The sequence below is a fragment of the Platichthys flesus genome, chromosome 3 (genome assembly GCF_949316205.1).
Source record: "Platichthys flesus chromosome 3, fPlaFle2.1, whole genome shotgun sequence".
Classification (NCBI taxonomy): Eukaryota; Metazoa; Chordata; class Actinopteri; order Pleuronectiformes; family Pleuronectidae; genus Platichthys; species Platichthys flesus.
Window position 1 is genome coordinate 12,987,224 of NC_084947.1, and position 26,965 is coordinate 13,014,188.

General features: G+C 41.9%; 2 protein-coding genes across 3 annotated transcripts; one reads left to right on the plus strand and one right to left on the minus strand.

Moving 5' to 3' along the window:
• Positions 1 to 848: 848 nt before the first annotated feature.
• Positions 849 to 18,749, minus strand: ssh1a (slingshot protein phosphatase 1a). The gene is made up of 15 exons (XM_062381994.1): positions 18,562 to 18,749; positions 16,298 to 16,335; positions 9,321 to 9,421; positions 7,477 to 7,541; positions 6,947 to 7,068; positions 6,714 to 6,782; positions 6,466 to 6,531; positions 6,015 to 6,209; positions 5,801 to 5,894; positions 5,390 to 5,518; positions 5,200 to 5,246; positions 4,948 to 5,094; positions 4,421 to 4,621; positions 3,609 to 4,311; positions 849 to 3,500 (listed from the first exon to the last, which is right to left on the minus strand). Exons 1-15 carry the CDS (start codon positions 18,640 to 18,642, stop codon positions 2,400 to 2,402), a joined length of 3,159 nt encoding a protein of 1,052 aa, XP_062237978.1. The 5' UTR covers positions 18,643 to 18,749; the 3' UTR covers positions 849 to 2,399.
• On the plus strand, positions 18,586 to 26,873 carry LOC133944949 (D-amino-acid oxidase-like). 2 transcript variants are annotated; one of them, XM_062381996.1, is made up of 12 exons: positions 18,586 to 18,686; positions 19,604 to 19,851; positions 21,142 to 21,356; positions 21,453 to 21,567; positions 21,878 to 21,954; positions 23,233 to 23,298; positions 23,696 to 23,750; positions 24,267 to 24,371; positions 24,474 to 24,556; positions 24,889 to 25,006; positions 25,418 to 25,516; positions 25,596 to 26,873. In XM_062381996.1, the coding sequence occupies exons 3-12, from the start codon at positions 21,163 to 21,165 to the stop codon at positions 25,719 to 25,721; spliced, it is 1,038 nt and encodes a 345-aa protein (XP_062237980.1). In that variant the 5' UTR covers positions 18,586 to 18,686; positions 19,604 to 19,851; positions 21,142 to 21,162; the 3' UTR covers positions 25,722 to 26,873. The 2 variants fall into 2 exon arrangements, with proteins under 2 accessions (XP_062237980.1, XP_062237979.1); XM_062381995.1 differs by having other exon boundaries at positions 18,587 to 18,686; positions 21,161 to 21,356.
• The last annotated feature ends 92 nt before the right edge of the window (positions 26,874 to 26,965 follow it).

The window sequence follows — 26,965 nt, forward strand, 5'->3', positions numbered from 1 at the left end:
TGTTCACAGGGCTGACCATTCACTGCCTAGGCATGTATAGGCTGGGAGGAACAAGAGCGTGCAACTTAAGTTAGTCACTGATGTCATGCAAACAGTGCCGGGAAGCCAAATGTTATATAAGCTGGCAGTTCGAAAATGGCCCTCCTGCCAAAGTATACAGACGGACACACAGTGATGTAATGTCAGGATACACACACACCGTCATAGTGGAGTCAGGGCACAGAAATGTACGTTTTGAATAGACTGTTTCTGTCCAAATTCAGCACACTGACAGTATAAAATCCTACTTGCCTCCTTTATGAATATTTTTCTCCATTATGTCTCTGTATAAAAGCTTTTGTCTTTCATTTAAATAATCTTTTGTTTCAGAGCACATCCATTATCTCTTCTGCTTATCTTTTAAGGAACCAAACCCAGCTGACTTTGGCTGGGAGGCGCAGTACACACAGGACAGGCATATCAGCATAGCACAGGACTGACATACAAAGACAAACAATCTCATTCACACCTACAGACATTTTAAAGTCTCCAATTCACCTAACCCACGCTGGTGACTGGGCCAGGTTGAATCCAACCTCTCGCCCCATGTCAGCTGGGATTGGCTCAAAAAGATAAGCGTGTCAGTGATGGATGGAGGAAATAAAGACCAATCGACACGCAAACCCCACTCAGAAAGACGCCAGTCAAACTGGGATTCGAATCAAGAGCCTTCTTCTTTGCCTGCTAACTACTCTTCCACATCACCACCCTTGGTTGTTGTTCCAGAGTATTTTTACAATTTCCAGCTCAAGTAGTCTGGAATGAATTATGCACAGAATAAGGAAGAGCAAAACAAGATTCACGGTAGATTATGTAAAAGAAATGTTTATTTCCATATTTAACACATACAGTACATCTTTTTGACCAACATAAAAAGTGCAATATGCATTTGAACTACAGCAATGTACAGTACAAAAGTTACTGCATACTTAAATATAAAAAGAAAATGGTTACAAAACTGTGAAGTAACCTATTGTGATCGTTGTCACGTCAGTGTGACAAAAGCTTTCAAACTCATCGATGATATGAGCATAAAACAGCTTGAGCCTGACGACTCCACCGAGTCTCTCTTGTTTCTCCCAAAAGGTGCAAAAGGATGTGACAGCATTTTAAAACCTGTATATGATTGACATAATGATTCACATATTTTGTACAGCATCAGTGGTGCTTCCAATTTGTTGACAGCCAAACAACTTTGGTCTCTCACATTCTAAAAAGCATAAATGAGTTTAAAATGTTGGCAACCCTCAGGAATGAATTTAAGGTAAAGAAGGTTTGGATGAGAAATGTTAGGGTTTGGTGCTTTTTTCAACATACATCGTGTCATCTGACTGCCATAAATCCTCAGTTCCTGTCACAACAGACGTTTGTAGTATGATTTCAAAACAGTGCAGCGTGACACCTCACTCTGCTCTGCCAGAAGCATTGTACACTGTAGGGAATGATGAGGTCAATAACATTACTCTGATGTTATTTTGGAAGATAGCTTGCTGTGTACCAGTATTCACTCAATAAAAAAAAGCAGTGCAAAGGGACAACAAACACAGAAACGTTTCTGTTCTGTTTGTTGAAAACAGTGAGCACGCCTCTGGCAAAACAACGACGCAACCCTCCTCTCCCAGCATTCATCCCTTACACTCACTCAGAGACTCACATATAGTTAAGCATTAACACACTAACACACACCTCTGCATTAAAATTAGTCGAAAACCGAGTTCCGACACCAGCAAATGAACTGAATCAAACTCCAGTGTTCATCTGAGAAAGAGCGTCATGAATGCAACATGAGGTAACCATTAATTTTTTACAACTATCGAGCATCTAAAACATAAATTGTGCTGTAAACAACTATACATATATCGAACACTTTGCTCTCTGTCAAGCTCCACTGAGGGACTCAAGTTCACCAACACAGACTAAGTAAAAATAATCCAAGTGCCGATGGATACTATAATTTGGTACATATCAGGTACGAACAGCGGTGAAGTTAAAGGTTATAGAGCATCCTGTACCGTCTCATCCTGCAGTCTAACACAACTATGTGCCTCTGGTCTCATAGGTAAGGCACTTGTTTGTCCATGAATCAAACCATGTCAGAGGTGAGGTGATGGCTTACACACTTGTCAGATACAGTAATATGACTTAATCACTGTGGACAGCAGTTTGAGAAACAATGTGGCAAAGGAGAGCGTACACTCCTTACAACAGTTGGCATTGTTTGTTTTTGTTTGTTTGTTTTATATAATTTGCTTCCTCAGACTCGACTCTCTTCTCTTTCCAGGATCTGTACAACCCTCTCCAGCTCCACAGGGTGACACATGAAGTTCAGGGTGGAGTGTTTTTAACCTTCACGTGATGTGTCAGCTTCTGGGTTCACCTGGCAGCGCTCTCTCTAAAGTGTGCAAGTCTTTGTTTGGCCGAGGCAGAGCAGAGGTGGTGGGGGAGTCCCACTCCAGGCCAGTGTCTGGCTCTGGGGACAGCGAGAGGAGCAGCAGCGTTCCTGCATCTGAGGAACAGGCTGAGCACAGGTCCTCAGAGGAGAAGTTGAGGCTGCCCAACTTGGCCAGCGAGTTGGACCGCTTTAGCCTCGAGGGCACGGTCAGGCCCGCCAGCCGCATGCGGGTCTCGATCTCCTGCGCCCTCTGATGCACGAGGCCTGGTTTACCCCTCACACTGTGCAGACTGTCACTGCTGGAGCTGCGTGTCAGGGTGGAGCCATGAGGCGAGGAGGTGGGAGTGAGTGGCCCAGGCCCCACCACCCCCAACAAGCCTTCATTGGTCAGTGGCCTCACCATTGGCTCTAACCGCACTTGGCAAGGTGTTGAAGATTTAGTGAAGTCCCTGGTAAAACTGCAGAACTCCTCCTCATCCTCGGTGAGAAAGGGGCTCTTCATGGACCTTTGGCAAGCGTGCAAAGGCTTGAGAGATTGCAGGATCTCTTGTGATGAACCTGAAAGTCTCTCTAGTCTCTCGGCACGGCGGCGGACCAGCCCAGATCTTTGCAGCTGTACAAGGGTCTCCTGTTGTCGGACAACTTGACAAGCTACTGCAGGGTTATCTTCCTCCACATCTATTCTCATCAGCTCAGGGAGAGCCTCTGAGCAAGCTGCAGATTGCACTTTGTCAGGCTCAGTCTTTCCATCGACAATGTCCTCAGGCTGGAGTAAGGGCAGCGATTCTCCTGGCCGCTCCTCTCTGATGAGGGGAGCTGTGGACGGGGAAGCAGCACAGTTTGGACAGTCACACAGAGGGCCACAGGGACGCAGCAGTCCCACTGAAGATGCAACACCTTCAGAGGAGATATAGGACTGTGGGAATGAAGGTCTTGGAACTTCAGGAGGACTGGGTTTAAGGCAAATCTTAGAAGAGAGGGTGGGAGAATCTTCTTTCTGATTGGACTTTGAGTCCCTCATTGAGAGTGCACAAGCATCAGCAGGAAGAAGGATGGAGGAAGGCTTTTCCTAAATAAAGACAGGGGAACCTGGTTATTCCTTCAAATTGGATTCATGTGAAGTGGATTACACCATTTTCATTCTAAGATTTGTGTTACTCATATTAATCGAACTTACATTGTGGTTCCATGAAGCACTCAAGTTGTTGTTGTTGTTGGAATTTTCATTCAGAGATGCCAGGTCCATGCCATTACCCTCTGTATCCCCCTCAACCTCCACATCTTGCGTTTCCTCTTCTCCACCTCCTTCCCCACCCCCTCCATCATCTGGCTGCATCAGTACCTCCATCTCTGCCTCCTCCTTCTGCACCTCTTCCTCATCCTCTTCCTCCACTGTGCTGAACTCCAACCTCAGGCGCAGCTCTTCCAGTGGCTCAGGGCCACGACTACAGGTCTGGGCAGCAGTTCCCTCTGCTGTGGGTCCACATTGGGAGAGGGGCAGGCCTTCGCCTCCATCGAAGGCCTCATCATCCAACAGAGCGTCCCGCTCCACATCATCAATTTCTATAAAAACTTTTTCCATGCCAATAAGAGGGGGGCCGCGCACTGGTGTTGACGGTTCGCTATCCAGCGCTGAGTCAGACAGCCGGCGGAAGTAGTAGTTGTTGTAGGCGGGGTCAATATCCAGTGAAACAGTCCTGCACGAGGAGGGGCCTGCAGCACCTTTATCAGACAGCGCCTCCTCACAGCAGGGGGACATCCCTGGCTCAGGAGTACGGTGGCCCCCCTCCTCCCCTCCACAGCAATGAGCCACCCCCTGCTGTCCCTCTGCCATCTCACAGTCTCCATCTGGATGCCACAGCTTGTTGTGCCGCTGTTTACTGGAATTACAGACATACAGTGTGCAGAAGGAGAGCAGTAGTTAGAATACAGGTCAACTGAGAAAATACAATGACCATACAACAGTTCAGGCCATGTTGGAATTTGTACCTGGCGTCCAGGATGCCCTCGTACTCTGCCAGCTGTCTCATGAAACTTGGGTTTGGTCGTGTGATGCTCCTCTTCTGCTTGACAAAGTTGTACGCCTTCTCTAATGACCAGCCGTGCTCCTTCATGGCGTAAGCAATGACAGTGGAGGCAGATCGACTGACACCCATCTTACAGTGAACCAGACACTTGGACTGGTTCTTTCTGTTTGTGAGAATTACACACAAACACACACACATTAATAACACTGGAATTCAGCAGTTATAGGTTTATTTAGTTAGTTCTAACTCTGGATTTCATTAAAGCTAAAAATAGCGGTATTTTCTAAATTAAAGGGATTTTATCAAACACTGAATAGACACTGAAACAAGTCATAGAAATTACAATTCCCTTCATAACTTTACAACATGTGGACGGTTAAGGTGATATTTGTTTTCTCTTTCAACATCCTAGAGGTACTCTGTAATGATGATAAGAAGTCTGTAGTTGAATACATGAGCTACATGTTTACTGTTCCACTGAGGACTCACTTTGCTTTAACAATGAAGTTGTACGTGTCATTCCAGTGAGCCAGCAGGTCAGTGGCCTCCTCATCGTACACTCGTATGTTGTGATAACTGAATGTGCCTGGAAAAAAGTTGTCTATCTCCCGTGTAACGTTGAGGATATGGCCCACCCTGGGGAGGAAAGATCAAGTTAACTCATCAACAACATTCTTTCATGCTCAAATCATCAGAAAAAATATGTCTTATCTTGGCTCCTCCATAATATAAAACAATCACCCTGTCTCTTGCAGCTCTTCCAAATTAGATGCATTCCATTCGGATCCCTAAAAACAAATGAGAGACAACACTGTTTAGACTTTGAAGTTTGGAGTGTATTTTCACATCTTGGTGAGACGGTTCTTTCTCCAAAAACAATTTTATCACAGCATGTTTCTGTTGATATGAGAGACATCATCAGTTGTCTCACCAGGTAGACGTGGTCAAAGATGAGAGTGGGTTTGTCCATCTGGCCCAGGATCAGCAGCATCTCATTGTCAATGAACTCTTTGTACTCCTTCAGGTTGCAGTTCATGTGTTGCTCCAACTCTGTACGGATCTGACAAGAACATTTACACAGCATGATTTAATTGCGTATGGCGGGTTTTTTGTGTTGTTTTTGGTGGGTACTACTTTACATTCCTGTTTATAGGCATCAAATAATGTCACCAGGTAATGTAAAAGTATAAACATACAATTATTTATAATCTCAATAGTGTAAATTAGAAATCAAAAAAAAAATCAATAGATACAATAAATGTGAATGCAATCACAAAAGAACAAGAAGGAAAAGGACAGAGGATTTGTTCTGTGTGTGTTTGAATGTATTATTGATATTAACCTGTTTGCAGGTGACATTCTCAAGATCCTGGCACGTCATGATGCTTCTGAGTTTGGCTTTAATAAGGCACTCTGTCCTCTCTCTCTCTGAAGGCCTGACAAAGATTAAAACGGTTGTTCCTGAAATGTCGAGCTATTTCAACAACTGGCATAAAGGTCATTTATTTCTGTCTTTACATAAGGAATCTGATTTTAGTTGCTTTGTTTTTACTGACTTGTCGACAAACATGGTGGGCGAGTCCGGACGTGGGGTTTCCAAGTCCTTCATAGCATTCCACTCGTTGATGCAGGTCTGCTCTGAGGCAATGCAGCTCTCGTAGTAGCCCATCCAAGTGAGAGCAATCCCCCCAGGGAAGTAGTTATACCTGCGTGACACCTCACATGCCTTGTGCATCACCTGCAGAGCCGACCTACATTGTTGTTTGTTGGGAAAGTAAAGGTTAAAGTTACAGTTGTTAAAATAACTGGAGGATTTACAATCTTGCTTGAAGCAGCTCTGTGTACAGGCATCTTCATGCCAGCAGGTGGCAGATTGAATCAGCGAGGCTTCAATCTGGTATCTCACTGCAGCACAATGTGTCTATCAAGAGATTTATTGTATGGTGTGTCATGAAGCTACAGTGCTGTCAACAGCCACCGTGGCTCCAGAGGTTGTTTATTACTCACCACATAGCCTGCACGGACACGGGTTTAAAGACATGAGTCCGACCTGCTGTGTTCACGGTAAAGCCCCTGAGGAGCAAACAAAACAGATGGTCATTCACTGAGCTGGAGCATGTTGTTGCAACAGTATGTGTATATCAAGATCTTTGTGTATCAAGTGCCACATAGTGAGGATGCAGTGTTGAAAATCGGACACATATAACCGGTTTACATGCTGCAGCTGATTTCACTAAACACAAAGAAAAACTCACCCGTCGCCATCCAGGTGGATCTTTGTATCGCTCCACAGAGGCAGCACCATGCCAATCGAACAGCTTTTACTGGCAGGATGAAAGTGAGAATGAAAATTTAAAAACCTGGCAAGCAGAGGAAAAAACTACGATTCTTTTAAATGAGCTGAGTTGATAACACAATTGAAATATTCCATATTCAACTTGAAAAGGTGATTACAGCGATCGTGAAAAGCATTTGGGCCTGTTAGTACCAGTCTTTGCTAGGTAAGTCGATCCCCAGTAGGATGTTCTCCTCTGTGTCCTGTCGCCCACTGGTGTACACCACCACCATGTACCGCACCCGATCGGACCATGCACTCTCCAGACGCACCGCCTGCACAAGGTACAGACAATACAACACAAAATATTGTGTAAGATACATAAATTAATACATCCTTCCTGAATCTGTGTGGAACAAAGTGTCACACGTGGATGTGCTGGGATAACTGGAACACAAACCAGGTGTAATAGTGTAACCATGACCCCGGGGTGTGTGAGAGCACAGGGCTGGTAAACATAAAAATGAAGTAGCTCACACCACCACATACACACCATGGAAACATTTGGTAATGCTCTCCTGAGTGTGCTCTCATGAGCTAATAATTACAGTAAGCACATACGCGTCTTAAGTGCACAATAAAACGTTTTCTGGATGTTTTGCTATGCCAAGTTGTTAGTCGTGGTCTTTATATGAGTGCAGGTTTTTATTTTGATCTATGCACATATTTCTTTGGTCTCTTACCAGTTTGATTCTGTCTTCTGAGCGAAGAATGTTGATCATCACCTGCAGGTGTTGAGGTAAATCGCCTGTTGAGGGAGATAATAATGAAAATTAATCAACGATGAGAAGAGGCTGCTAAGTGTGGGTTTAAAAAATGACCTAGTCATACTGACACATTTTAACTTGAAAGTGAAGAAAAAACAATGATAAAGACTTGTTTACTTTGAAAACACTGGGTGAGAATATGAATGGGTGTATAATGCATGCTGGGAACGCAAAGAGCTTATCTAATTAAAGGCTCTGCTGTATTCCAGTGCAGACAAATGTAGTAACACTGCTCCCTAGTGTTTACCTAGAAACAATGACATACAACCTGCTCAGTGACTATTATCAGCTGACATGTTGTAACTGATTGAACTGAAATTAATTCAAGATATATTTTCCATCTTTGTATGAGTGAAATGATCAGCGACACTTCTACCATTCAGGAACTGGTCTGAGTTCATTTGACTTCCCTAAGTGTTTTTCCGCTGCAGAGACATGTCAGTGAGGCAGGATATTAAAACAAGGTGTGGACGTGGACGAGCAGCAATGCAAAGTGACAGAAAAATGCTTCAAGCAACATTATCTCCACAATGTTCTGATGATAAATTCTCTCATATATGGGTCAGGCTGGAAAGCTATAGGTTGGCAAACTGAATAGCATTTAATATGTCAAACGTTAAAAAGGTTCCAAAGAAAATAAATACAGTCACAAATTCTGCATAATATGCATAAATAAAATCCACACCTGTTGTCTTAAGCTAAATTGACCAACATGTCACATGTACAATAAAACATTGTTGTTCCTTCGTCATATGTTGTTTGCCCCAGAAGTTATAGCAGAGACAGGCAAAGCCACATACAGAGACAGTAAGCCTCAACTAAAAGGAGACCAAAATGTTTTTCTTCTTTTTTTTTTTTTTTTACGAGAACAAACTGATTCTTCCCTCTTCCTTTTGCTCAAGTCACCTTCTCCTTTCTGTTTTTCTTTGAAGCCACAGTAACGGCAAAAGCAGCACAGCTATCGTACCTCGGCCAAATGTTCTTGAGAACAAAGCAGGACCAGCAAATATGGGTTACCTGACAAAGTGGCTGGTGGAGTGGCCAAAGCTTCCAACCACAGCCCTGACTTGCCAAAAGACTTGGCAGCATGTTGGGTATTGGCTGATGCTGAAGCCCCATCATGCCAGTGTACTGTCAGGTCAGACTTATGTCCTTAGAGCAATTAAATGTGTCTTTCAATTGGGACATTTTAAAAAGAGCTGTGTACTGAGAGCACTGACCAGTTCATTGTTGAGACCAATAAGGTAAAAATGAATAATTCAAATAAACAAGATGCTCAGTTATTCAAATCATAAGAATCCAAGACGAGTTTCATCAAGGGTAAGTTGAAAATATTTTTTTTACAATATGTCGAAAAAACTTCTTCAAGCATTAGCAGCATTAGCAGAGTATGTTAATTTACATACTACCTCATGTTCCCTTTACTCACTAAAGTTAGCAGAGTAATTAAGATGGAGAGCACAAGGTAATGCAAACAATACAGGCCTTCTTTAATCGCCAACAGAGGTTTTGTCCACAGTTCTACCATGTCCTGGATTTAAACACTAATCTGCCTAAGCTATATGTCTGGAACATGCTTATCAACAAGACAGCCAATATCCTCCACATCTCAACTACAAACATCTGCTGCAATGATCTCATCACTCAAACGTTCAACATAAACTGGACAAGAAACCTGATGAGGAGATTAAAACTGTAGTTTAGGTAAATGATGAGGATCACAGGGTGTGTGTATTGTATGTGTGTCTTGTGGTTCTCACCTGCGTGTTTGTGGGGAGGATGTGCTTTCTGGCCCTGGTGACTGCTCCCCTGCTGCAGGAAGAGGGCAGCACCCTTCACCATAAAGAAGCTCTCACTCAGGCTGCAGAACGAATGAGAGAGAGAAGTTACATGTATTGAAACATAAACATTACACATCTCACACACACACCGCACTGCAGAGCAACAGATCAGCAAAACTGTTCCGGCTTGTTGAGTGGACCATGGGGAGAAGAAGTGGTACAGGAGACAAATTAAATATTCTGTTTTACAGGACAGTTCCATTCAGTAGACGCAGCCTAAAAGATGAGCATACATTATTTCTGCTCCCGATGATTTACGTTAACAGCAAAGTGGGGAAGCCCAGCTGCCACGTTATAGAGTCAGATCTCAGGTCTGCAGCAGCCATGAATCAAGCTTTGATCCTCAATGCTTATCTGTCTTTTTCCTGTTGCATGGGCTGCACTCGCACTCCACTTGTCAGGTCTTCCACTGACTTGATGTCAAGAAACACAAACCTCAATAATGAACCTAGCTGGGGTTGTTTGTGATGCTTGACTTTCATCACGACCAAAAAGTTGCAATTATCAATTCATACCTGTCTATACAAGACCAGATTTTTCAGATTAGGCTTTACAGATGACATCAGATTATATAAGTAATGAACAGCAATAAAAAAAGAAGTGAGGTGTTTCCTTCAGGCCAAATTCAATCATGTGGAAAACCACAAGTGCACGTCGCTCATAAATCTACCTGGCAGCAAGGTGCGACACATGCACAATGTAATCTGTGTGTGCAGTTTGGAAAATCAGGACATCATTACAAGTACAGAACGGATGAGTGACAGCAAAAAGCAACAACACACCGAACACATATTGAGCAGATAGACCTACATCTGAACACAGAAATCAATGTATTAGTAATGTCATCGTTATAGTGGTCTATCTGTATAATCTAACGATACAGAAATGAAAATCTCAGCTGAGTAGCATCTGCAATTTGTATAGTGTTGTGCTGTGATATAAACCAACAGAAAAGCCCAGGACTAGGAAAAGGTGATAATTAGTTGATATGTTTTTTATTTTAACTGACAAAATGTTAGGTACTTGAGTTCATGAGGGTTCCGGTTGATCTTAAGCTAAACAACATTGACTGCATGACTACAGCAGGATTTCTCAATCGTGATCGGATCTAAATAGTCCCGTACCACTTGCACCACTATAAGTCATATTCACAAACTATGCAGCTTGTCCTAATATAATATTACTTTTGTAATTTACATGTCTACCTGTGTTTTATTGTTAATTGTGAAATGAAAATGAGTTTGTTTAGATGAGTAAAGTAATAAGAGCTCAACAGGCTGCATCTGCAGCGGTGGCAGCAGGTTGGAGTATCTTGGTTCTGTTGTCGTGTTTCACAAGACTGTGGTTTGTATCAGTTTCTGTCCTTTTAATAACTGCTCCATAATCTGCAAAAATGTAAAAACCTTTGTATGGATACATCACAAACATCTACCAAGATATAAAAACCACTGACCAAATGCCTGAGTTCACACAGGCACTGACAAACATCCTTTATCTAAATGACACTGACTTCAAGTATCACCCTCAGTTTGCTGTGTCCAGCTCTGAAGCTGCTTCCTCACTTAGCCCTCTCTGATCACACTTTGAAAACCCACATTCAGAAGAGCAACACTGGGCCAAACAGATGATTTTGTGGGAACAATGGACAAATTTTCTCTGCGCCCAGCATCGCAGAAACAAAGTTCCACAGTGAATAAGCACGGGGGTGGACACTTCTCAACAAAAGGCCTTTGTCTCACTTTGGTTGATTTTTGCTTTGGTTCGTGCTCTGAGAATTATGAGGCTATTAGGACGGTCTAATGTCAGAAAAGGATGGATAGTGTCGGAGAAAAGTGGCAAAAGTAAGAGTTAGACGAGGAGCAAAGCCTCATCACTCATCAGTGTTGTGTGTCCTGTACAAATCCCTGCTGCTCACTTCCTATTTCAGCCTGTAACACAACTGTAAGTCCACAGTCCTTTCATACCAGAAAAAACTGAAACTAGTGAAATGAGAATGTGTGCAGCATATCCTTACATGTAAATGAAGTGCTGTCCCACTGCCTCACTGGCCGTACGCAGACATCCTAATTAAACTGCCTTAGCTCTTGCCCTGCAGCATCCTTCTATCAGTTTCTCCAAAACACTGGGGCTAAAAATACATCTGCGATCAAAGCAAACAAAGACTAGGACAGAAAAGCTGACCTGTTTGCTGCATGGATTCCATGATTACAACCTACAGTAACTTCACCTCCTCTCCAGACAGAGAGAGAAAAAACGCCAACACATCGGGTCACAGAAATATCACAAATATAATCATTGGTGAATCACAGTCTCAGCTGCCAGTAAATGATAACTTATTTGGATTAGGATTCACTATAATGACATGACGTTAACTATTGTAAAATCTTGAACTCAACTAAAAACCACTGAGAGCAAGAAATCCAAACATTAGTCAAGTGTCTGATCTCAAGTCTCGAGTGTAGGATCTTGTTCCCACGATTACAAAAACATTTTTAAAAGAGAGTCCACACTCACATGCGGTTTATCTCACGCTGGGTCAACACAGAGTTCTCCACAAAATACGGTATCATCTTCATCACGACCTCCTGAATGGGTTCTACAACCAGATGCATCTTGTTGAATGGAGCGCTAAAGAGGCAGTGGTGTGTCGGCTTCAGGCAATGGCCCACCACCTTTGAGTGACAGACTGACTGACAGTCTACACTCATCTGTGCTGCTCAGTGAAGAAGTTCTGTCTGTTCAGATGCCACTCCCTCTCTGCTGCCTCCTCCTCCTCCTACTCCTCCTCCTCCTCCTCCTGCCTCATCAGAGCGACTCTGAGTGCGAGTCAGATTCCTGCCTGGAGGGACTGCAGCCTCCACCCACTGCCTCAGGCACACACACACAACTGTGCTTGTCTCCCCGTCCTACCATCTCTTTTGTCTCAGTCACATAGGCCAGGCCTAAAAGCAATTTTGTAGTAGGAAATGTAAATTTTCAGTGGAAAAGTTTGCAAATAATGTTGATGTAGATCTGAACCAAACAGACATGCTCCCTAACATCTGGAGATGACTGTAGGCTGAGGATTATCTGTGACACTACAGCGCTTCATGTAAAATAGTAGGTTGTACCATATTTTACCTTTAACAATAGTTTTCCTCTTTAGCCAGAGCAAAGCTTGTCCAATTGTTCAACAAAAACATCATCATAAACCAGCAACATTTTAAAACCCACTCAGTGGGTTTCTTTGTCTTCCTGGAGAAAAGGGAGACCACAAAAAATAAAGCAGACTGAGGAATTTTGGCACAAACTTTTCCAATGGGATGTCTCCTTGTGCATGCCACCTTAGGGGCAGCATCCACGGTAGTGCCTCCAGGGAGCTTAACTCATGGGCCAAGCATGGGCCTAAAGGGCAGTGAGAACTGGCAAGATCCCAAATCTCCCAAATCTCATTATACCAGGGTTTATAAGGGAGGGATTATCTTGTCCCTCTCTCCTTCAAGTGGTCAGCACTGACTGTCACTCACTAACATGGACCACAAACAAGCCAGTGTGTTTGATTATTAGAGAGCACAATGGCATGTTAAGGATAACATAACCTTTATGTTTAAAGCCTCTGCATCAGCAGTTACTGATCATTGTAGAGATAAACTAGAAAAGTCAAATACAGTGATAATAAAAGCAACTATAGAGTGTGATAATGAAATTCCATTCTGAAAATACCTGTGCAAGTTGAGACTGCAGTTTCATATATGTTTGTGAGCGTGACAATATTATAAGCTATACCTTCCTTTCTCACTTTTCCTCACTCACTAAGCATTGACCCCCCCACCAGTACACAGAGACACAGCACAACAATGTTAATCTGGGGGGATTTGCTGACAGACATGACCTGTACCTCTGTGAAACAGATAACAAGCTAAATCTTCTATTCTTTTCCTCGATAGCACAACTTCTGAAACACCACAAGCAGATAGTGGGCTATACACTCTGATGTGTATTCATTCTGTCCCAGGTGGAAACTTGGATAGCTCAGTGTGTCATGTGCGTGGAGAAGTGCAGTGACCTGGTTGGATATTTGAGCTACTACTTTATAATAGGAGGTCAAGCTTTAGAAGCAGCAGGCAGGGATGATGGCATGTCACCAGGTTAAGGTATGGTTTGCTGCTGCAACAGTAGCCAGATGGACCTGCACAGGGCCAAACAGGACCAGATGTCCTTTAAGCCACTGCTCCAAGTCACGAGGTGGAGTGGTATGTGAGAGAGGTACACTCGATTATACCGAGGAGGCACTACAAAGAGGCTACACAGAGGCAGCAACCAGGCTGGTTTATTCATGGGCTCGGTGTGTTTAGCACACATCGAAACGATGAGGGGAAGAAACTCCTCTCAGGGCTGTCGGTTGTTTAATACTGGCATTTCTTCACTGACACCATTGAAAAGGGTAGAGACAGAAAGGGAGGAGGGACAGGGAGGAACAAATGTCCTCAGGTATCTGTAGAGACACGGAGGGCCCGAAAAGGAAACAAATGACATCTTCCTGCTACTGAGGAAAACTTCTGTTGCAGTTTGTCTCCCTGTGGCTACATGCACAGTAATACGTTTTTTAACTTCAAAAACTGGGCATGCCAGTGTAAACGGGAATAGCTTGAATAACAGCTTGTCTCCTACACATGTCTGCAGTTGTATCATTGTAAAATACAGAATTTAACAGCACAACAGCAGCAATGCTTGTAGTTGATAATCTAAAGTCCCTTCTGCACTAGTAGCTGTAGTTGTTCTTTTCCGGAAGAGGTTCATGTGATAGGAGCCTGACGAATGAGAAAAAGCTACATATTGACCGAAAGACCCAATCAGCAAGCGGTTATGAGTGTCTACTTCGTTGTTTCCAAACATCTCAGTTTGGAACAGTCCAGAATAAAAATGCGGCCCAAATTAAAATGGGGCCAGCAACATTTTCAATCTTCTCCGTTTTAGAGCCTCTAAAACTCGTGAGTAGTCTGAACGCCAGGCTTAAACATAGCAGAGGTTGTACTTTTTAAATCGCAAAGATTGTCGTATGGATTGATCCTACGATTCTCTTATCTACACTCAAATCCAGACGGAACATTTTTACATAATTATTGGACTCAGATTTCAACCCAAGTACCCATCATAAGAAAGTGAGTTTAAATGAACTTCACATTTAGAAGTAATTGTATCCTTGTTTGTTTCTCTGCTGATTGCGGAGTTGTTCCATCACCGTGCAGCCAATCCCTCCTCGTTCCAAACACTGCTCCGTGAATCTATGAGCAAACACATCCACATGCATCTCTCCCAATTCTGCCTGTTGCCCAACTTTGCTGTGTGTGCACAAGTTGGTGAGATGAAATCACCCTTGAATCAGAGCCACCAACACCTGCATGATGTTTATGTTGGCCTCCGTCAAGCCGCTGGGCTAGTCATCGTTATCAGGGTCAGCTTGGAACAGCGAGCGCAAATACTTCCACTCAGCAGTTACAGAGCTGTGTGTAAACAGGTGTAGCCGTCTATCATGTGTTCTAGATCAGTGTGGCCTCATCTTAAACTTAATGTGCCATTATGTTATGAAACATGCATTTACTGGCAACTTAATTGCATAACATGGCTTACTAGCCCCTCAAAAAATGGCAGCTATCTCGTGGCAAGGAAGGACAAGACTTGCATCATGAATAGATCATTCACTCAAACTGACACACATACACACACATATGCATACATGCACATTTGCAAAACTGATATTTAAGAACAGGACATTCACTGTTAACAGACAAACACATGTAGAGACACAAAGTAAAAGAGAAGCAATTGTGTTTTCTCATAAAAACCACCACCCTAGATGTTACTCAGTCATTACATTTCAGTGGATTAATCTGAGTCTGTTCAGTGTGGATGGGCACTGGATGATATATACACATACTACCATCATCTGAAGTTCAAACTGCCCAAAACGTAGTTTTATATTCCTGTTAATACTCTGTTAACACTATTCAGGTTGATTAATAATAGCACTAAGTCAAATATTCAGTTCTTTCTATTTCAAAACAGCTGCTACAGCTTCAAAACTGCTACAGCTTTTGACAGAAAACTGACTTGTTAAGGTTTAAAGACAACCGTCTTTCACAAACACTAATTACCAGTTCAAAGATCACAAGATCATACATAGTAGGTCTCCTACTACTGTGAGATTCTTGTTAGAGCAGGGGTACATGACCGAATCCTGTTTGCACCATCAGGTTGGGCCGGAATGGCAAACATTTTGAAATTATATTGGGATTCAGATCAGGTCAGTCATATAGACTGGGCAGATTTTTTACCAAAACCAACAATAACCACATGTGTCAGGGAATGAGTAACACAAACTGAGTGCAGCGACATTAACTGCATCTGCTCTAGTCGGGTCCAGACACATAAAACGGGTTTATGGTTAGGTCAGGCTCGGTCAGTTTATCCCTGGCTTGAACAGTTTCAGACAGAAAAATGTCGCCTGAGCTGCACTCTAGTACGTGTCCACTCAACACGCACAAACGCGCGCACACATGTGCACACACACATGAACAAACACACACCTGCTCCAGCAGCTACCGCCACACATAAGAGGATCAAACTCTGTGGGAAACACTGTTGTTAACACACTACTTAACTACTGGGAATAAAGGAAGGTTTTTACAGTTGTTTATTAGGAATGAATGACTCTGCCAACAAGACAGACAGACAGGTGTTTAACTACACTGAAGCTCAGTTGTTCAAGTGTTAATTCCAGTTAATCTGCCCCAACTCCAGGTTTCACTGAATGACTCAAACACAGATGCATGCACTCAGTGAACACCTGTGAGTAACATTTGACCTGGTATGCCACGTACCAATCAACAGATGGGCTAACGTTGAAATAAACGTACCTCTGATTTGTTCGCCGTTCATCGTCACTCCCAAAATCCTGCAACATAGATAACAGGAAAAAATGAATAACACACTCCATCAATTTTGATGGAATTATTAACAAACCCTCAGCAGTGGAGCACATGGAAGGTTTGTCTATATTTTATTAAAAACAAACTGATTGAAATACACTTGAGAAGGTTACACACATTGGCGATACAAACTTACAAGCTGTGTGAGCAGAACTGACTTAAAAGTGAATCAACATATAATAGCATGTTTGTCTCCACACATGTTAACACAATCGACAAGTAGTTGCATGTCAAGAAAATAATCATGTGTATTAGGGGCTGGTGACATGGCCGTGTAAATATTTGACTAATTCAGCTGACAAGACATTACACAACACTGTCATCAACAAAACTTTGCGGGTTGAAAACAAAAGAAAAATCCATAATGTTTGGGTTCAATCCAGCAGTATGCATGTATATATGGGTAGTGGGAGGCATGGGACTGGAATATAGAAAATGACAGTTGATGCACTGAGTTTGGTGATTTTGCAATAAAATACGAGTGCTATCAATCTTGCTTGATTTTTTATGGAGACCCCAATCCATTAATCATGATTAGGGTTTTCTAAAATTCACAAAGTCCTATTTGACCCATTTTCAGAAAATCCAAATCTGTGTTTAACTATGAAGAGGCAGACATTTTGCACGATGAATACAAATCACTGAATACTTAAACCTTCAAATTGGATAGTTTATGCAGTAACAGTCATGATCAGACTGGATCAATGATTTAGGAACTAAAACCCAGCTGTGGAATTAAACAAAAAGGGTAAACAAATTCGCAATATCTCTGTTGATGAAACAATTGTACCAATGTGCAGCAGAACATGCATGATAATAGAGAGTAGCATTTCTAGGAAAGATGGCAGGAAATTACTCGGCAAAGGGAGCGTGCAACCATGCATAACTAGGTACCTGCATGATCGTGTATTAGGGGGAAATAATCCCACAAATGAACTACCTTGTAAATCCCTGTTTACCTCGCTCTCTTTCCCCCATTCCTACAGTAGTATCCCTCCACCCCACCCGCCCCTCATGAGTAGATGACATCATAGCTGCAGCAGCCTCCTGCCAGCTTTATCTATCACACCTCACCGTGATGCTGATGCTACTGCTGGAGGACTACACCACCCACTGCAGAGGGACACTGAGGGACAAATCTAGTCAACCAGCAAAACTACTTACCCTTAAGAGAAGCAATTGGTTTGCAGTAATCTACTACTTTGTAAAAACCTTTACGAGATGCATACTTTTCTGCAGCAGTTGCTCATCAACTTGAAGTTGTAAATAAATTAAGCCGTAGATGTCAACCCTGGTTTCTCTGATGTGGTCATACACAAGAGAGCAAGGTGCTTTAGGGGTGTATAGCTAGTAATTAGCGCCCCCATCTGGCAACTGATGGCTGTACTTAAAAAATGGCAAGAGGGAAGTTATATTTGAATGATTTCGGGTTGTTTGTAACATTTAAAATGTATTGTTCTTTTGGCAGTGAGTTTTCAGAAACCACCAAGCTCAAAGTGTGACCCTGTGTGGCTGCAAAGGAAGAGAAACAGGCCATCAGGTTCAGTCCTGTCCCTCCATGTGACTGTGAGGCTGACAATCTCATACTCCCCTACTATAATTACTGAAAAGCACCAACACAATGGAAACTTAAATATAAATATTCAGAGAAGATGACTGTTTCGTATTAAAGAGGTCCCCCCCCCCCCCCCCCCCACACACACACACACAACTCAAACCAGCAGAATGAATCACATAAATCTCAGTGGTAAGTGGATGTGGCAGCAGTGTCTACTACAGTCTTACTGTGTTATTACATGTTATTGATGTTTAAGATTTGATAAATGTTCAATGTCAGTGAGCCACATCACAAAACAGCTAACGGTAGCTACAGCTTATTTCATTCTTAAGTCACTTGTCCAATTAAGCTTTCGTTTTAAATTTGATAAAAAATAAAGGTTTAAGGTTTTTTTATAATGAAACTACATTATAAAAAAAAAACCACACATTAGACATAAGTGTTAGATATGTGGTAGCCACACACATATCTTGCTATCACAAACGTGGACGTTTGCTAGTTACCGTTCGCTAACCACCTAGCATAACACGTAAACTAACGGTGCTAATCATGTAGCTTCACTCAGAGGGCCTTTCTCCACCAACACCCTCCCTGTACCGGGGCATCGCTTCCGTTCACCCGGAACAACACTGACCTCCCCCGCCGCCGTGGTTGCCGTGCTCCCGGTGGAAGCGGCGCTCGGGGTCGGGGACCTCTGCAGAGTAACCAACGCCATGGCTGGAAGCTGAGGATGGTGCACCGGCCGGCCGATGTGGCCTGGTGAGCTGCTGCTGCCGCTGCCGCTGCTGCTAGCTGCTAGCTGCCGGGCTAGCGACACATACAGCTGACGGGTGGAGGGATGGAGGCAGGCAGGCAGGGAGGGAGAGGGAGTCTCGGTGTCCTGCAGCAGAGGCTCACTGTGCAGGAAGTGCCGCCCTCACGGCCCCGTGCTGTCAGGTGGCACCTGTGATCACAGGGTCATAAAATAATCATTACTCAGCAAACTAGAAAAGACGGAGAGGCAGCGCAACTTTATGTGTAAATATTTAATGTAATAATATACTTCCTTATTATAAATGAGTGCAAAGTTTACATGAAAAGGATTTAATAAATGCAGAATGCAGAAAAATACAAATAGATGGAAAGTAGGTTATAATGGACTAACACAAAATAAAGAGAAAAATAAGATAGGATTTGAGGCACATAGGTAGATTATTAGAAGCAGAAATTGCTGACAGTTCAGGTGAAGTTACCATTTCCACCAGATGATAAGTTTAGCAGGTATTATATTGATGGACTAAAAAGCCCATGGATGCCTTATACATTCCTCATAATACAGTCATGACATAGACTCATGACTAACACACTACAACAGCTTATAAGAGTCACAAACAACTTATTCCTCGAATCAAGGTTTCACTTAACAAGCCCACACAAGCTATGATTAGCAATATGCATTCGGACCTTATTCATGAGATGCAAATGTTGACAAGCGGAAACAGTCTTATGTATTATAGACTTAACCTATAATTTACTTTATGCAAAAAGTGAACAGTCGACTTTTAGTGCAATCAAACAGCTGATATGCCAATTTCTTATCAAATGTAGTACAAACTGAATCTTTTCTTGCATTTAGTGAAGTCGCCCCCTTCTGGCCATTATAAATAATTCAGATTTAATGCTGTTTCCCTGTCCAGATCATAGGTCCAGATGTGAGGACCTTATGTAAAGATGGACAAAGCTGCAGCCAGCCACCAGGTGGAGATCGAACGGGTTTGGATTCACTTTGGAGGAACTGTGATGGCGACCACAACTTGACAGCTGCTGGTGAACCAGGACCGTGTCCGTGTGGCTCCGCCCATCGTCCCTGCAGCACCCCGGGTTGTGGCTGTGACAGTCTTCAACAGTTCCTCCAGCTAAACCACAGACTAACACGAATCTGCAGGTAAAGTCAAACTTGTTTACAAACATTACAGATCCGCTTTAGAGCTGCTGATCTGTGGAATGTCTGCATCTGATCTGTGTTTCCATGCAGCACTTACACAGAGTCGGACGGTTTCCAGCTCAGCGATCTGTGAAGCGCTGATTCGCTGGACTGATATGAACTTTCTACATGTTGCCGCTGTTACATACCTCGTAGTAGTATTCTCATATAGCTTATGTTCATGAGTTGCTAGATCGTCAGATTGTTAAAGTTATGATACAGTTGTCAATGCAGGATTCAGTCAACACTGCCGTAAATCTGAGTCTGATATTCAAGAGTAACATTTCTGTTACATAACCTGATGGTTGTGACTTATTATGCTGTTCATTTTTTTTCTAATAATCAAATCTCATCTCTCAACTTTTCACAGTAATTGAATTTTAATGTAAAACAGATATTTCAACCAAAATCGTTGAATATTAATAATAATATTGTTATTGTATTACAGTTTACATGCATATGGTCATTTGGTCAGGCCTAGATAATAATAATAATATTCTCCTATAGTAATTGTGTAACAAGAGAACTAAAGCTTTTCTCATTGTTATACATGATGCAGCCAAACCTGAAAACACTCTGAGATAGTTGTTCAGCAGGTCTGCACACAGGGCGACAATTTATTTTCAATCATCTCCTAAACACGTTAACATTTCTGTTACAAGGACTGAATAGTTGGGTGTTTTCCTTTTCTTTTTTCCATCTCTAATCAATAAACCGTTATCAATAATTGCCCTTTATTTCAAACAATACAGTGTGTAATGATGTAACAAGTTGTTTGGTCTGATTATATCTAATCTGGTCTATCAGAATACAACACAGTGTAATTATGATTCCTCAAAGAAAATTAGATAGCATAAATTGGAATAGGCCTTATCTGTTGTATGACACTGCAACTATTCTCCCTTAGTTAATCTTTAAGAACAGAACTGAAGATCTGCAGAGTGATACAAAGGTTATGCAATGTTGTTTGTCCATTATTCAGCCAACCGTGCAAATAGTCTGAGATAGTTAGTTATCCTTTTTCATCCATATTATCAACATATATTATAATTATTATAATAACATTTATTTTATTGTCCCTGGTTGGCTGGTTGTGACTTCTTGTGTCTTTTTTAAATTGTTTCCTACTCTAATCAATACCCCTCTCATAAGTGCCACCAAATTCACTTTTTATGGAAGAAAATGTCTTATCTAATACTCAATAATCTGGTGTATCTGGATACTATGAGTCAAGAGCTCCTTTACATGTAGGTGTCTCGTGTCAACGCAGACATGCGGGTGGCAGTGATCGGAGCCGGGGTCATTGGTCTGTCAACAGCTCAGAGCATCTATGAGCAGTATCACTCAACCGTCACGCCGCTGACCATCGAGGTGTACGCAGACTGTTTCACTCCACTGACCACTAGTGATGGAGCCGCTGGCTTCTGGCAGCCCTACCTGTACGATAAGGGCAACGTCCAGGAGACGTAAGTGCATCCTCATTGAGCTGCCTTTGAATCCATTCTTAAATTAGGCCACAAAATGGAGCATCACTTTAATGGCGTATTTTCCCTCACCTTCAGGAAATGGAATAAAGAGACATTTGACTACTTGCTCAGCTGCCTCAGTTCATCAGAGTCTGTAAAAATGGGGATATTCCTTCAGTCTGGCTACAACCTCTGCACTGCAGCAGCCCCGGTGAGTAGGACCTGGTTCCCTTACTTCACAGAGATGAAGTTATTCACAAAACATTTCTACAACTAAGAACAAGCTGAATTAAAACATGTCAATACGACAATGTCACTTCAAATACTCATTGATACTTCTATCAATAGCTGTCATATGCAACATCTGTCATTAACACGTTCCATTAGTGTCCAGCTGCAGTGCTGCCCTGTAAGCAGAAACCAGCAGGGGCCTCACTGAGGGTTGGGTTCACACTCAGGGGTTATCTGGGCTTCTGCATCCCATGTGCTGTCATATTAACTTATGTATTCTTGAATTGCAGGATCCCTCCTTTAAAGATATTGTCCTGGGGTTCAGAGAGCTCACAGAACGAGAGCTGCAGATGTTCCCTGGATACAAGTAGGTTATTGCCGGTAAAGAGGAAAATATAAAAAAATGAAATAAAGAAAAGTTACAAATATATTTCCTCCAAATATACATGTGGGCCTACAAAGAAAATAATCTAGGGCTCAGCGATGTAGCCAAAAATTACATCAAGATAACAATGTGCATATCAGTCAATATTGATAATTATCATGATAGATGTCACAGTTGTACCAGAACCTGTTTTTCCTGAGTGAAGGTTGTGGTTTTTAAACTCTTCTTTATGGGCAGAGAATGACAAACATGTGATGGGCTGGAAAAACCAAAGTTATCTATGTGTATTTTAATAGGGATCTCAGAGTGAAGATGGAGAACAGAGAACAGTCAAATGCAAGGATCTTATATGGGAGATATTTATTTTTTTCTCAAACTATCTTTTTTTCTAAAATATCCTGCCTGACCAACATGAATCGTAGTGCCTTAAAGAAGTTCTCTAGATAGTGCGCTTTTGGAGTCTTGTTTCAATGACCCAAATACAACTCAGTATTATGTCCTTTTCCTCGTCCCTCTACCTTCCAGGTTTATTCTAAACCGTGGTGAAAAATGTACGGGGCTTTCACCCGTCTGGAGGATCCAATCCCCTTAGACCAACTTCTCCGTAACACTATGTTTGCTGGTGAAAAATACACTTGAAATCTCAGTTTCTCACCAGAGAGATCGCAGTGCTGAGAAGATCCGGGCTCGGGTCTCGGTCCCTGCATCTCACTATTTTCCCAAGAAGGCCACTCAACCGTAGAGACCGAGTCCAGGTCCGCCCAGTCATGCGATGCCACTTCTGACACCAAATCGTGATGGAAATCTGGAAATACAAGAGGCTGGAAAAACCAAAGTTATCTACATGTATATAAGAGAACAGTCAAATGCAAGGATCTTATAGAGGTGAATAAGGCTGTTTGCCTGAGCCAGTTCAAATTGATAAGATTATATTGCGATAATAATTTATATTGTTTTATTGCAGGCCTAAGGAAAAAAGTATTAGTAATAATTGCTTAAAAACGGCTCACACTATTATCTTTAACCTGCCCATTCATTACTCCCAGGCTTCCTCCTAACTGACTTAATTAAGTGTTTTGAATGTTAATATCCTATTATTATCTAGCACATTAACAGGGTTTCTAACATAATTTGAATAAATCTCTTCCCAATACAAGAAAAAAAAAAAATGTACGTAATAATGGATTAGTAAGTATAGGTATGGATAATTTTGTGTTAGTGACTTTAAACCTTTTTATTTGTCTGCTGTTACATGTTCAGGTTTGGCTGGTTTAACACTGCTCTCATGGTGGAAGGTAAAACATACTTACCTTGGCTCATGGACTGGTGAGTAGTTAGCATACTTCTGAAGGGACTTGTGTCAGCATTTTCTTTAAACCATAACTCAACTTAACAACTCTAAAGTGAACTCTGGTCGTCTTCATGTGGCGCCTGCAACATTTATTACCTTATAAAAAGATGAAGGCAAACAACTGACTGCTGGTTTTATAAATGTATTGATTTTATTACAAATCCCTGATGCACCTTTAGAGACTAACTAAGTCTTATCTTACACATTTAATGCATGAACATGGACATGGACATGCACATACATACACATGAAAAAAAGACAAACCTGGACACCTGCTATACACTTACCTGCCAGATGTAGTTTTATGTTCAGGAGAACTGATTAGTTACTCCACTGCTCCAATTGAAGATTTGGTTTCTATGTTATTTCCAGGTTGCAACAACGGGGGGTCAAATTTTACCACAGGAAAATAGAGTCCTTCAAGGAGGTTTGTGATGGCTTTTCGATATTATATTTACATTTACTGTATGTTTTCATGAAATACCTTTTCCACCAGGTTTTGGAAAGTCTAAACAAGTATAAAATTCAAAAAATGTTGTCCTTATAAAATCTTAAATGTATTACGTATAAGTATTATGTATAAATAATACATTTAAATCCCAGTTACGTTAGCATATATGTTCAGGTTACTTCCTTTGTGTTTTAAAATTAGTCAGTCCTAAGCCTTTTTACAAAGAAATGTTTCCGCATCTTTTGTACTGCTTGTATTTCTTTTCAATGATGCAGATATTAGCATATATACTGTCACTGTATAGGTCATTCCGAGACTCTGATGATCCTTCATATCTGTTGTACTTAACATCGTTCTTAAATTGAATACCTTATAATCTCAAACAGGGCTTAAAGTCTTAATTAATCTAGTTGGAAACTCGACGAATCCTGATAAAGTTTGCAGCAGTCACTCAATGTTCTTTCTTGTCTTCTTCTCTCTTATCTTTGTAAGTTGGCAGAAACTGGGCCAGACGTTATCATAAACTGCACTGGCATGAGATCAGGAGCACTGCAGCCTGACCCGGACCTGAAACCAGGCCGCGGTCAGATAGTGAAGGTGAGAGTGAACTGGAATCAAGTGTCTGTTTATAGTTTTTATAGCCACCTTAAAGGCAGAGGGTCAATAGCAGATGAATCGTGTTGTTCTTCTGTGTTTCAGGTGGACGCTCCGTGGTTAAAACACTGGATTCTGACACACAACTTCGAGACGGGAGTCTACAATTCACCGTACATCATTCCAGGGTATAATGCTTGTGTGACAACTGACTGACCTGCAGCAGCACATGTTTCCAACAGTTTCTATAGGCTTGGATGTCAATATTGGATTTATTCTTGCAAGGTTTCAGTGGCTTACAAATAATGCTCATTGCTGTGCAGTTTTAGTGTATTTCACCTTCCCCCATGTGAAGTTTGGCCTCATTACAGTGTATTTAATTTAAATACAGCAGTGGTTCCAAAGGCTGGACTTTTGTCCTGTTACTATCCTGATGCCGGCTGTCACACATCTGTTTGTTAGTGGCCAGAAAACGAGAGCTGCTTTCCTGTTTTAATCCCACGAGTATCTGTGCCTGCAGGAGTCGTCTTGTGACTGTCGGTGGGGTTTTCCAGTTAGGAAACTGGAGTGAAAATAACAACTCTGCTGACCACAAGAAAATCTGGGAAGCAGCTTGCCAGCTCGAGCCCAGTCTCAAGGTAAGGTGACGTCAGAAGCTGATTTCAGACAGGAACATTTCGAAACGTCAACAATCCCACTCCTGCTGTATTCTCACATGGGCTCACACGATCATATTTGTAACATTTTAACGCGGGACTGGCAACCTGACAGGTTCAGGAAACTCTCCAGAGCATCTGACTTAGATTCTTGCGTTCACACACACAGCTGCTGGACAATTTAAGAAAAATGTCCGGAATTCAGTTCAGGTCTGAAGGCAGTTCATACGTTGTTTGTGAAAGACTTTTAGTTTTCTATACTCTAAACAATTGTTCTCTTAAACCTGATAGTAATAACATTTCGGTTTTGAGATAATGACATTACTCTTAGTCTTTCAACACATGTTAAAAGTTCACATGTTAGAGAGCTTATGTGTTGTTGTGTAACCTCAGCATGCCAGGATCGTGGAGGACTGGTCCGGCCTCAGACCTGTTCGCAGTAAAGTCCGACTGGAGAGGGAGGCCTTACAGGCTGGTGCAACGAAAATAGAGGTAAACCACAACTCTTGATCAGGACTCAACACAGGAATATAATTACATGAACCTCTAAAACACTGTGGCTCTCTCTCAGGTGATACACAACTACGGGCATGGAGGTTTTGGACTCACCATTCACCGAGGCTGTGCCCAGGAGGCAGCGAGGCTCTTCGGTCAGATCATAGAACAAAAAGGCAAAGGTCCAAAAGCTCGCTTGTAAACTTGTGCCCCAGAGTAATGAAACAAGGGATAAATCAGTGCCTTGTATCCAGATGTTGTCTACCCACACATCGAAATCAAACGGAAGACAATACAACTTGTATGTGAAAAAGGAGACACTACTATTGCTGTTCTAATCCAGAATTAATTTAGAGATTTAAGGTAAAATTGTGAAATCTACCTATATGGGGTTTGAGAAATAAAAAAAGAAGACTATAAAACTGTTTTCAGTAAATATAGACAATAGCACACAAACCTACTAATAATGATTCTAAATTATAAAATCACTAGATTTTAAAGATATTAAAATCATGATTAAAAACAAAATCACGACTGTTTGCTGTCCTGGCTCCCAAATGATGGAACGAGCTCCACGTTGACATCAGGACCATACAAAGTATTCACATCTTTCCGACCACACCTTGGCTAAGAAGATGGTCTAAGTCAAGTGGACCTTACATGTAAGCACTTTGTAGTGAATGTACTTACATGATTCTTGCTGTTCTGGGTTTGTACCTTCTTGGTCGAATGCACTTATTGGAAGTTGCTTTGGATAAAAGCATCCGCTAAATGAAATGGAATGTTAAAGAACAACATGATAACACTGCACTTTTTCAAAGATGATTTACTATGGTATCATACACATTTACATCCAGTGGGTTGACATGAATCTGTGCACACAGACATTTACTGCAGCTCTCTATCTCAGACACTGGCTCAGCTTTTACCAGACCTGTGCCAGTTAATATCCTTTCTTTTTTCTTTTTTAACAAAACTTTAATTTGTCTCCACATCATCCTTTGTCACAAACAAAAGCAAAGACAACAACTAAACCAGGTTTTGATACAATATTTACAGTAAGACAGCGGTAACATCCTGGTAGATGTTTGTTAAGGTCAATGTGTGCAGTTTATAGATCATACCCAAATTCTCCTCTATTTTAACGAGAGCTGAGGAATCTGTGGTTTGTTTAAATACTCTGATTTGAATTCCCTAATACTTTAATGTTGACTTACGTGATGTTCAGGATCTGCGGACTCGTTCCTCTTGTGCTACTACTATGAAATGCTGTCGACTGTATGATGTCACGGATGTTATCTCTGCTGGAGATTTGTTCACCTGCTGTAAATAAATGGCCACGTAACAACCGAGACATGAGGCTGACGTTTGGTTATTACCAGAATAATAAGTACAGTCATCACGCCCTTTTCTTTCATTTCTTCAGCAGAAAACAAATTCCATTCA